This window comes from Drosophila eugracilis, unplaced genomic scaffold (genome assembly GCF_018153835.1).
Source record: "Drosophila eugracilis isolate 14026-0451.02 unplaced genomic scaffold, ASM1815383v1 contig_2163, whole genome shotgun sequence".
Lineage (NCBI taxonomy): Eukaryota > Metazoa > Arthropoda > Insecta > Diptera > Drosophilidae > Drosophila > Drosophila eugracilis.
This window is the reverse complement of record NW_024573048.1, coordinates 115785-128101: the sequence shown is the minus strand read 5'-3', so window position 1 is coordinate 128101 and position 12317 is coordinate 115785. Positions and strand designations below refer to the sequence as shown.

Genomic DNA, 12317 nt, shown 5'->3' with positions numbered 1-12317 from the left:
GAAAACTCATGGAAAATCCAGAGAAATATAAAAATAAGAAGGAGGAGCGGAAGACATCAGCACAAAGCATAAATGCCATGAGCTGGCGATCTGAGCTGTGTTTAAGCTCCTTTACCACGATGTTGGGGAATTTTTGTGACAGATTCGACTAGGACAACAGTCCAGAAGACCAGGAAAAAGGATGCCGGATTGTTTGCTTACCAGGGAGTTGAAGTCCCTAATTAAGGAACTGCTTATGACACCGCTTGGTCACTTATTAATAAACTGCTTCAACTGAGTTGCTTGGACGTGTTTACGATGTGGGATGTGGATATTTTAGCTCTTTGCTTTTGAGCTTAAAATGTAGGTTTACTGTGAAGCAATTTGGCCATGCTATGTTCATGCATTTTAAAGAATATACATATAGAGTTTTTTAAAGGGTAACTTCTTATTTTGAAGAAATTTTCGTATTTTTAATAGGTATAATTATCTGAAGATTAAGAAATCCATTATTAAAATAAACTCTACATGTTCATATTCCGACATTCTTTTAAATTGAATTACTTTTGCCTATTTCGCAACATTCCAAGCATACATAGTGCAACAAACTAGAAAAATTTTAAATTAACTCTCTTTTTTTCGTTTTTTTTTTTTGTTTTGCAGAAACAAATATTAAATTAACACTCACACACGCGCTTACTGATTTGCCGCACAGAAATAAAGGAGGTAGAAAAAAGTAGAAAAAGTAAAATACCAGAGCTCGCACAAATTTTAGAGTTAAATTCAGGTCAGGGTTGCCAGGCGCCCGCGACGACGACGATGATGATGATTATCATCATCATGATGATGGTGGCAATGATGGCAGAGCAGCCACAGAAGTAGAAGGAACAACAATGTGGCCAGACACACACACACACACTAGCAAACACTCGCACGTAGAGAAAATAAAAGAGAAAGCTCAAGAGAAAGGGAGAGCAATTTAATTCAAAGGCACAAAAAGTGCAACCAAAAAACACATATTTTTTCAAAGAGTAAAAAAAAATAAAAAGAACAGTGAAATTAAAAAAATTATTAAATATGTATGCCGAACATTAAGCTTTTAGCTTGATTCTTTAATATTAAATGCCAGGCTTCAAACCAACAGAGAACAATTAAATATTTAAAACACTTTAAATAAGTCAATGCCTCAAAACAGATAAAAAAAAAACCTGTTACTTTAAAACTGAGCGAAAAAAACAGTTGACAGTTGAAAAACATTATATGTAGCACTTTCATACCCAAATTGACACTGCAGTGGATCTATGGAGAATTGTAAATAAACATTAAACCAATATTACTAGAAGTAATATAATAAGTTGATTACCATAAAAAAATCTACCTCCTACTAAATGCACATTACTGTAATTAATGAATGCATCCTATTTATTCTGTTAATCAAATTATACTAATTGAAATGCTCATACACATTTGTGTGATAGACCCATTGAAGCTTTCATTTCATGTGTTCTATCATATCAATGAAATCTGAAACATTTTCTTGTAAAATAAATACACAATGATTTGCATATTTCTGTCGGATTTTGTTTTTATTTTTTTCCATTGATGCCATATCACTGTCGGCTCACATTTGTCTGATGTCTGTCAACTGGCGCCCTCTGCAGCCCTTGTTTCTTGCATGTTCGTGCATGCACAGTCTAAAGTTTCGCAGTATTTATACAGAGAAAGAAAACCAATAGTAGAAAGTAAGTACTTTCCGATGAAAATTTATGTAATTTTAAGATAATTATAACAATATGATGAAACTTTTAGAAATTTCAGGTTAAAATATAATTTTTATTAATATTTTATTTCTTTAATATTATAAAAATTTTTTTCTATGTATTTTATATCTATTATACAATATTTCTTGCTACATTTCATAGTGTATTTCTTTACTTGCATTTTTGCATACTTTCCGGCAAGTCATCTTGAACAGATTTACTGTCAATGGCCTAAAGCAACAAACCCAGCTCATATCTAACCGCCTGCCACGCCCCCTCGAACCCGCCACCTCACCTCGAAGAGCAAAAGAAAAAAAAAAGAAGAAAAGCGGTAGCAGCTGCAGGGGGGGAAAGAGAAAAAAAAGAAAGGGAAAACCCTTCAAAGCTTTTTGGCTGCTGTTTGTTTGAAGTTTTTTTTTTTGCGCCTTTTAAGTGGCAACTACTTTGCACCTCTCGGTGGTTCACACGCACACCTACCACGCCCCCGTTAACCAAAACCACTTCGCCCCCAGACCTAAACCCTCCCTCTTTCAACCGACGCCCATTCATGTCTGACTGTCTGTGGTGCCATCTCGTTCTAGTCAAGTGTTTTGGCCTTGAGTCGGTTCTTTTTTTTTTTTTGCCCATTTTTATAATATTTTCTTTTTTTTTCTTGCACCTTGGCACACATGTTACACCTAAGAGAGGCCACAAAACACCACCTGCCTACCTACCACCTAGCACATTCACACACACACACACACACACTGCGTATACGCAATTTATGTAATCAAAGCCATAGGGGGATGTGCACAAGAAATGCATAAAAAATAAAAATAAATAAATAATGTTGGAGAAAATTACGAAAGTTGCTGGCGAAAAGTTAAAGCCAAAGTAAAATATCATTGGATAAATATGTATGCAATTTTCAAACATGAGGGGAATTTGCATTATTTTCTAGTTACAAAACTCAATTTGTTACCTTCATGTAAAAGGTAAACTGGCGATCAATAAAATATATTAAAAAAATTTGTCATGAAGTGATAGTCATAGGTCGACACTGAAGAAAAACAAATAAATTTAAGTCCAAAAAAAAGACTAAAGAAATTTACGAATCATCAAAATAAATAATAGGTCCAAGAAATTTATTAAATATTCATGTCAACCCGCAATTTGCAATTATTTGCAGGCAGATTTACAAACAAATTTATATAATTTATGGTAAAAAGAATGAGAGAGAGGAAAGACCAACGATTTATGGCATAAAATTTAATTTTGTGGCTTTTTAATCAACAGGAATCAAATGCAGGGCAACGTTATGTTCAACTTATGATTTATAAAGCCTGCACATAATTTTTTCAAGCCCCTTACTTTGTTTTAACCCTTGACATTGGGATACATTATATATTACATTATAATTACCTAAAATATTTGTATATATGTATCTGATTAAATTTAAAGAGTTTTTCTGATTCGAAAACTCAAAATGTGATAGCATTTTAAAGCTAACAATATTAATAGAATACAGTAAAAGAAGAACTCATTTGTAACGTGGGCAGACAGTGGGTTAATGTGCGTGTGGTTGTGGGGGTGGGTAAGAGGTAGTTATAAAGGGCAAAGGGGGTTAAAGAGGTTAAGGGCCTGGGAAATCGGAGGCTGCGGTGGCGCCCAAATTGATGCATGTGCAGCAGCACGTTCCGCCAATGCCACTAAATCCCCTCTAGGACAACAGGCGACAGGCGAAAGCCACAAAAAGGGGTATGGCATCGGGCTGCGGGACTGGTTGGGGTTTATTTGAAAAAGCAGCATCGATATGTTATTTGCATGTGTCCAAAAATGGGGTGTTCTTTAAGGGGAGGTCCGGGGTATGAGTGCTACCCAAGCAAATCCCGTGGCAACTTTTTGCCACGCGAAAACTTTCTCAGGCAAGTTTATGCATGAATAAAGTGAAAAGCTGCAGGCAAACACATGCAGAGAACGAAGAAATGCAACCAAAAAAACCTCATATTTAACCCAAATTAGAATTTAAAAGGCTAAAGATTTTATACCATCTAAAAATGTGTCTTAAAACATTTTTTGTTGCCCCTTTTTACACTTTTAGTTGAATTAAGCTTTTAGTTGTGGGTATAGAATCCAAAATTATAGTTTGAATAAGTGGGACATCTTGTGATTTAGTTTCTTCTTACTGTACTGTCTTAAAATTCATATAAATATTTATAAATAGTTCTAATATTTCTCTCAGTGCACGTACTCAAACTCATACACTTATGCACACGCAGAAACAGTTGCCACAGCGAAATAGCAGAAAAAAGTCATTCCGTGTTCTACTCACATGCGCATAATCCGGCGAAAAGTTGCATTTTATTTAGTGCAGACAAGACATGACAACATATGTTGGCCTACTTCAAATTCGCATTAGGCGGCTTGAATCGGTCGGCAAACCGGACTATATGTTATTTTCTCCTTTTACTCGACAAAAACTTTTTCAAAAAACAAAAGGAACTTAAATAAATTATAGAACCAATTCTGTTATGGTTCTGGTGATTATCTGTGGAAATCAGAATTAAGAAACCTATTCAAACCGTTTAAAATAAAGCTTATACAAAGATAAAAAAAATAAAACATATCACAGGAAAAAATAGCTGAGCACTTTTTAGCATTGGCTTACAAGTACCAAGTATTCTTAAAAATGTGTGAAACCCTACTTTGGGTATACATACATATATACGGACATACATATGAACATACACTTCAACCAAAGTGTCATAATAAGATCGTATACATATATTTAAAGCAGTCGGCGAAGAAAATATAGGGGACACTTTCAGTTTGTATCAGCAAAATACCACATTGCACAAGGCCCATAGTGGGATTTCCTGACTGCTTCATAATTGTCCAAAAGTCTTCCCAAATCGCAGCTCAAATAACCTGATCTCAATTTTATTGAGAATTTGTCTAGTGAACTGGACCGCCGTGTACATAAGGCACCGATATCGTCAATATAAGCTTAAAAAACCACAAATACACCAAACTAATTATTCAAAATATCCCAAAATGCTTAAGCGACATCATAAAACATATGGGTTTCATACCACATATTACGAAAAGCTTTCTAGATTAAGTAGTTATTTCTGAGTTAAATAAGGAAAAACGGAATAATAATGTAACGCAAATTTTTCTTTGCATTCGAAGTTAAAGAAATGAAAAAAAAGAATATTATGTAGATACATAGATGTACAATGTACATTGAACATTTACAAAAATTAAATAAGAGCCAACTAACAACCACACAAATAAGAGAAATTCAAGAAGTACCATTATGTTCATGCTCTTTCCATGTCGAAATTGATTTCTCAAAAAGGAGCATCAGAAAAAAGGGAGAAATTACGGTTATATAGAAACGTTACGATATGGAAATAAATAGCCTTGCATAACTACATATATATTTTAGAGTCACTAACCTTAATTTCCCATATCATGGAAGGCTCTTATTGGGATTTGTTGCATGTGTTCCCTGCTCCTTGCTCCAAGTTTCCAAATCGTATTCGCAGTTCCAATTCTTATTTCCAATTCACACTTCCAAGACGCATTCCATTTCCCCTACTTTAACTTTACAGGTGTATATATTTATTATGCATACTTCACATACTCACATATAAGTATATACATAGATATGTACGTATGTATATGAAGACGTGCACTTCCACTTCTCCAGTACTCCCGCGATGCGCCTTTTACAAATTTGCATAGAAAATATTTTAATTTACCATTTAAACAATATATGTAGAAGATATATTGTGCCAAATTCGAAATATAGTGTGGCGATCACTTGTTATGTATTGTTTTGACAATTTGTAACAGCAAAGTAAAGTTATGCGTGTTACTCAAAAGGAAGACGCTTCAAGAATGAGAACCTCAAAACGGCAACGACAATTTGAAGTCAGTGAGAGAGAAGATAACGGATCTTTCTAAGATCTTTGTTTTGTTTTGCTATGCTATGCACACATCACCCTGTTAAGCCCGCCAAAAAGTATTTAAAAAAATATTGCTAAAAAAAAACTAGCTAGTTAAGAAGGATAGGTATATATCTTGTAAGAACGACTTTAAAGTTTAAACTATGTAAACAATAATTGCATAGTAAAGCATCACATTATCTTGAGCAAGGAAGAAAAAACATGTAAAAGTATGTTTTTATTTCATGTATAGTCTATTAACGTTAACTAACTTGGCTACAATATAGCTAAAAACAGCACTTTTGGCCAGAAATGCAAAACGTCATTTTACAACACTTGGCTAGCAAAGTGAACGCCATGTTGGTGGCGCCTAGTACGGTCAAGCCAGAATGTCATGCAAACAACATTTAAGCTTAATTGTAATATATACCAAAAATAACTTTAAACAAACTTTTTTCATCAGTATTTTATACTGCCTCTAAGTCTAGTGGATGCAGGTATGTTTTATTGATTATTCTGTCCACATATTTTAACAGAGTTTATCGTACGGCTGTTAACTAACAGCGATTGGCTTGACCGTGCATTCGACCGATTAATCGGCCTGAGCCGCCCGTGCCATCGTTTTAAGCGTCGTTCCGTTCCGTTCCATGCAATTTGCGAAAAAAAATTCGGGAAAATTAACGAGAAATATGTTATTTCCCAGTGCCAACTTATGAAACCCGTCATATTGCAGTTGTGACTAGAAGAAAAACCTTTGCTTTTTCACACAGCCGGCTTTTTTCGGTTGGCTGCAAACCAACAATAAAAATTAGAAAAAACTCTTCCCCGTGTACGTGTACGTGTGCGTGTGTGTGCGAGTGAGCGAGTGTGTGTGTATGTGAAGAAAACGCCGCACACTGCGAAAATTTTCCTTTCCCCAACGGTCGAATATAACCGCTAAAATTGTGGAAAAACAGGAGAAAACCCCTAAGCGGAAGAAGAAGACTGCAGCCAGTAAAATGTCTGCAGTTTATTCACCGCAACCGCCGCAGCAGCAGCCGCAACAGCAGCAGCAACTGCAGCAGCAGCCTCCCCCGCCACAACAACAACAACAGCAGCAACAACAATTGCAGCAACCGCCCCCAAATTCTGTGCCCAATCAACAGCCTCCTGGATCTGGAGTTGGTCCCGGCGGAGGAGGTGGGGGAGGTCCCGGTGGTGGCGGGGTAGGAATGGGCGGACCCGGTGGAGGCGGTGTTCTGCCCATGAGCATGCAGCAGCAACAACAACAACGTCCGCCTATGGGTGTGCCAGGTTCACCGGGTGGCATAATCTCGGGTGGTGGTGGCGGAGGTGGTGGTATACCCGGTGGCGGTCTAATGGTCACACCACCATCCACACCACGCGGTGGCTCCAATCTGCAAGGCGGTGGCGGTGGTGGTGTTGTTCCGCCTCAGGTGAACTCCGCTCAAATCCAAAAGATGCTCGACGAGAATTGCGGCCTAATCCAGACGATTCAAGACTTCCAGAGCATGGGCAAGGCGCAGGAGTGTATGTCCTACCATGTCGCATTGCATCGCAATTTGGTTTACCTTGCCCAGCTGGCCGATCCTGCCATGAACATCTCACAAATACTGCCGGTGTGTAGAAACTATATATAACGATGATATAATCTTAACTTAAAGTCATTAAAGTTGATATCCTCCATGATTTTCGACAGTTTTCATAACCTTTATTACCTTATTTCATCACCTTAAGAAAGGTTTACTCAGCTATCAGCTTAGAATTGGTTTTCACCATGACATAGGGTTCTATTTAGACATTCACTTATGTGCCCTCTTTTCCTATAGCCACCGCACATCCTCCAAACGCAGGCGATGCAACAGGGCGGCCAGCAAACACCGCCAACTGGACCGCACGGTATGCTGGGTGGTCCGCCGCAGCAACAGCAGCCGGGGCAAGGTCCGGTGCCGGGTCAACCTGGTCAGGGACCACCGCAAATGGGCATGCAGCAACACGTCGGTGATCCTCAGGGTCCGCCCGTCCAAATGCCGCCCTATGGTGCACAGCAGCAGCAACAGCAGCCGCAACCACATCCAGGCCTGCCTCCTGGTGCCCAACAGCAATCTCAACAGCAGCAGCAGCAGCAGCAACAGCAGCAGCAACAGCAACAACAACAGCAGGCAGCAGCGGCGGCTGCAGCAGCAGCAGCAGCAGCCGCAGCAGCAGCTGGTCAACAACAGCAAGGACCGCAGGTCAGCCAAGCCGGTCCGCAGTCACAACAGCAACAGCAACAACAACAACAGCAACAGCATCCCGTTTACCGTAACGCCCAGGGTCAGGGACAACCGGGAGCTGGCCAGGGACCTGGTCAGGGTCAAGGACCGGGTCAGTCCGTTATTAATCCGAATGCAGCGCCCAGTAAGTGTAATGTTGACCAGTTAATGGATGTAAATGAAGAACATACGTGGATGGAATTTTTGTTTAATGATTTTTGATTACATAAACTGGAACTTGATTTTTCGATGACCTGTGATCCTTGATTTCTTGAATATATTTTGAAATCATTATTAAATTTTGTTTTCAATTGATAACTCACTTTTAAAATAGGACAGTTTGTGGAATTTTTATTCTTTATGATTTCTCTCATTTTAAAAATACGTTTTTCATCTTACAGATCAACAGCGTCCGAACAATGGACCCCTTCCCGGACCACAGAATCCCCAGCAACAGCAACCGCAACCTGGAGGCCAACAGCCGCCCAATCAGCAACAGCAGGGAGGTCCTGGTGGACCAGGACCACAGCCGGGAGCCGGAGGACCCGGTGTACCGCCACCACAGAGCCCGTATCGTGTTAGTTACCAGCAGCAGCAGCAACAGCACGGTCACTATCCTGGATATCCACCACAGCCACAGACGCAGTACCAGCCGCAGGGTGCCTATCCCTATGGACCGCCATCACAGGGTTATGGCCCACCGCCTCCGGGGCCCCCAAATGCAGCTCAAGGTGGCTACCATCATGGCCCAGCCGGTGCGGCGACGGGAGCCAGTGGGCATGGCTATCAGACAAATGCCGGAGCCGGACAAGGACCACCACCAGGCGCATATCCACCGCCACCTGGTAGCCAGCAGGTTCCACCGGTACCAGGACAACAGCAACCGCCGCCGGGACCTCCACCACCAGGTCAACCGCCAACCGGTGGACAGCAACCGCCACCAGGCCCGCCGCAAAGTCAATACGGTCCGCCGCCACCACAGAATCCCGCTGGAGGACCGCCCCCGATGGGCTATGCGGGCTATCCACCAAATCCTGGTCAGTATGGTCAGGCGGGAGCGGGAGGAGGGCCTCCACCTAGTGGCTATTGGCCACCGCCACCACCTACGAGCAGCGCTCAAAGTCCATATCAAGCCTATCAACAACAGCAACAGGCGGCAGCTGGAGGCGGAGCGGGTGCACCGCCGGGAAGTAGCTATCCGGGAGGACCGCCCACTAGCGGAGCGGCGCCACCACCACCACCGGGTGGAGCGTACAGCACAACGGCGCCGAGTCAGACGCCACCACCCCAAGGAGGCGGCGGTGCTGGCGGTGGCAACGCAAATCCTAATGGTCCCAACGCACAGCAATCGACGCCGCCACCGCAGGGAGGAGCTGGTGGTGGAACGGGGCCGAGCGGACCTGGTGGAGCTGGCCAGCAATATGCGGGACCACCGCAGCAACAGCAACAACAACCACCAGGAGTGGTAGTTTCCGGTGTGGCGCCGCTGCCAACACAAGTCCAGCCCACTTACTCGACTCCTGGCAATTACAATCAACAGCCCGGTGCCCCTCCGCCGCCCAATCAGCAGCAGCAGCAGCAACAACAACAACAGCAACAACAGGCACCACCATCGGCTGGAGGATCAGCTGGCGGCGGAGGAACACCCAATGCACAGGGTCAGGGCAGCCAGCAACCGCCTCCTAATGGAGCTACACCGCCGATGCCACCGAATCAATACCAACCGGCGCCGGGAGCTCCACAAGGTCCATACGGAGGACCACCGCCGCCACAAGCCTATGGGCCGCCACCACCAGGTAGTGCGTATCCCGGGCACGCGTACCATCAACCACCCCAAGCAGGTGGCTATGCACAATATCCGCCCACGCAGGGCTATCAGGGCTATAGGCCAGCTGGGGCACAAATGCCTCCACCAGGAGCACCACAAGGGCCACCACCTACAGGCGCATACGGTTACTACAGTCAACAGCCGCCTCAATGAGGAAGGGATAGCCTATTACCGCCGCTGCCACCTGGCTGTCTCCATAACAAGTAATTTTCGGCTGGAAATCGCTGGTTGAAGCAGGAACCTGGAGAGGAATCACAGGCTGACCGCCAGCAATTGCCTTGCGAGACAAGGAAATCCGAATAGGATTTGAACCAGCTGAATAAGGTTGTGCAGCGGGAGTAATAGTATAACTAGGACGAAGACGAGGAGGAGCGGGAGACGGGCAGATTATAAAAAGATTGAGATAAAGTAATTAAGAATATTGTATCAGAGTATAGAGGAGGAGGACTACGATTAGCGGTAAAGGAAAACCCGCAAACACGTAGGAATTACGATTAGGAGAACAAGAAAAGTTAGCATAAGACTAAAAGTAGCAGAAAAAACGAACGAAAAATTAAGATTAGATGAGATGTAATTCAGAAATGAAAATTCAGGGTTCCCTAAATAGAAATACAGCACTTTCCTCAAATTTCAATTGAGCTGAAAATAAATAGAAAAGAACATTTTAGATGTTTCGGTGATAGATGGAAGAGGAGCTAAAAAATATAGAAAACGAACCGAAACAGTAGGTATAGACTCTAGAACAAGAAAGGAAAAGCGATTTAGGATTAGGTAAGCAGATTAAAATGCGCAAGCGAACAAGAAATCAGTGTCCTAGGCCCAAGAACCAGACAAAAATGGGTGGGTCGATTTCTAAGGATCGGATAGATCGACAAATCAATAGCGTTCATTTCCGTTTTAAAACGCTGAAAGCAAATCCGAAACAAAGATCAATTGGGAATAACTTTGTATTTTGATTCGTCATTTAGAATTGTAATTAACCGTGTCGTCTCTTAAGAATTGTGAGCTATTGGATTGTATAACATAAATGAAGGGGTTTTCATAGAATTACCCAAGTTTCTATTATTTATAATGGCCCTCTCCAATCTGTACTAAAAATCCATAGTAATCGACCCATCCCATTATTTATAATTAATTCTCTCTCTTAAGTAGGTTCCGCTCCTCTTAAAAAACGATTATTCTAAACGATTTATACATAAATATATATATAAACTTAAGTCTAAGTCTATAGAACAGGACGAGGAAGCAGCAGAATAGTGCATGTTTTAAAATTAATAACCCCTTAACTGTTTAAACTATCATATATATATTTTTTTTTGTATTTTTGTAGATGTCTGTTTTTAAAGTTCATGCATTTTTTGTGAAGCAATTTTACAGTTAATTATTCTTGGTCCCCATTTTCTTCCAGTAGTTTTTTTTTTTTGGTGAATAATGTAATTTGTAAAATCAGCACATATATCTATATGATAAGCTTAAATTTACTATTTAAAGTAAAACTAATAACAATAAATAGCAAGCGAAAAACATGAATAAATCATAAACATTTTAAATAATACGGAAACCGAGAATATATATTCTATATACAGAAAATAAGAAAATCAAATGGAAATGATGCAAAACGATTCGGTGAATTTTGTAATCCATTGGAAATTTGAATAAAAAGGAGAAGGAGCAGTGTACAGTGAACACTCTCGATGCAGATCCATATATACATAACAATGCCAACAATCCTGAAAACATGTTCTTGAATTATATTAGATCGGAACTATTTAAAATGTAAACATAAAAAACTGTATATGTAAGTGCTGTTAACAACTTTTACAATTCATTGCTTGCACTAAAAAAAAGTTCGAAATTAATATCTAAATTATTTATTAAATAAAGAAATTATTTAAGATTAGTTAAAATGTAATCCTAAGATGCGTAAAATTATTTTGAAAACATATTCTCGGAGCTCATTGTGGCAATGTAAAATTGAATTTAATATTTTCAAAAGTTCCACTAGACATATAGAATCGTTCTCGCTCTAATTAAGAGCCTGGCTATTTCTGCACTGCTCTAATCCGATCTGATATAATCTGATTCGATATTAACGATTACTTCATGATCCACATCGAGACAACATTTAGATATATGTATATCAAATAGCATTTAGAAATTTCTATTTTCGAAATGCAAAATAAAAACAAATTGAAAAGGTTCTAAAAACATTAACCATGCGTTTTTAATTTTGATATTTATTTTAGTTTCCTTACTTTACTAGTGTTTGGGATATTTTAGAAGTAAATTTTATTCATAGGAAAAAATACATGGTATTAAAGTTAGCTAAAACTACATTTTAGAGTATTTTATAAATTATGTTATTGTTTTATAGATATTTAAATAGATTTTTTCATATATTTGGTTTTTGTTTCAGCTTGGAATAATATCAATTCCTCTTTTCATTTATTCAAAATAAAATGATCTAATTTATGTTTTCCAAACGTTTTGGGGGTTTAAGAAAATAGAAAACTGTTTTAACGTTCTTATGAAATATTCAGGAATTTTCCTATGAAGGTCCATT

The 12317-nt window shown here is 40.0% G+C and overlaps 2 protein-coding genes across 5 annotated transcripts in view; one reads left to right on the top strand and one right to left on the bottom strand.

The window, feature by feature from the left end:
• Positions 1-5640, bottom strand: part of LOC108103981 (acetylcholine receptor subunit alpha-like) — a 136963-nt gene extending 131323 nt beyond the window's left edge. The window contains exons 1-2 of one of the 4 annotated variants that reach the window (XM_041818426.1): positions 5372-5640; positions 5180-5327 (exon numbers count right to left, since the gene is read on the bottom strand). The gene's annotated coding sequence lies outside the window, so the exon portion shown is untranslated. Of the gene's footprint in view, positions 1-5179 lie in introns of all 4 variants that reach the window. The other 3 variants (XM_041818425.1, XM_041818427.1, XM_041818423.1) reach the window with 3 other exon arrangements.
• A 603-nt stretch (positions 5641-6243) lies between these two features.
• LOC108103974 (basic proline-rich protein) lies at positions 6244-11964 on the top strand. The gene is made up of 3 exons (XM_017209752.2): positions 6244-7290; positions 7501-8071; positions 8328-11964. The coding sequence occupies exons 1-3, from the start codon at positions 6670-6672 to the stop codon at positions 9905-9907; spliced, it is 2772 nt and encodes a 923-aa protein (XP_017065241.1). The 5' UTR covers positions 6244-6669; the 3' UTR covers positions 9908-11964.
• Positions 11965-12317: the final 353 nt, after the last annotated feature.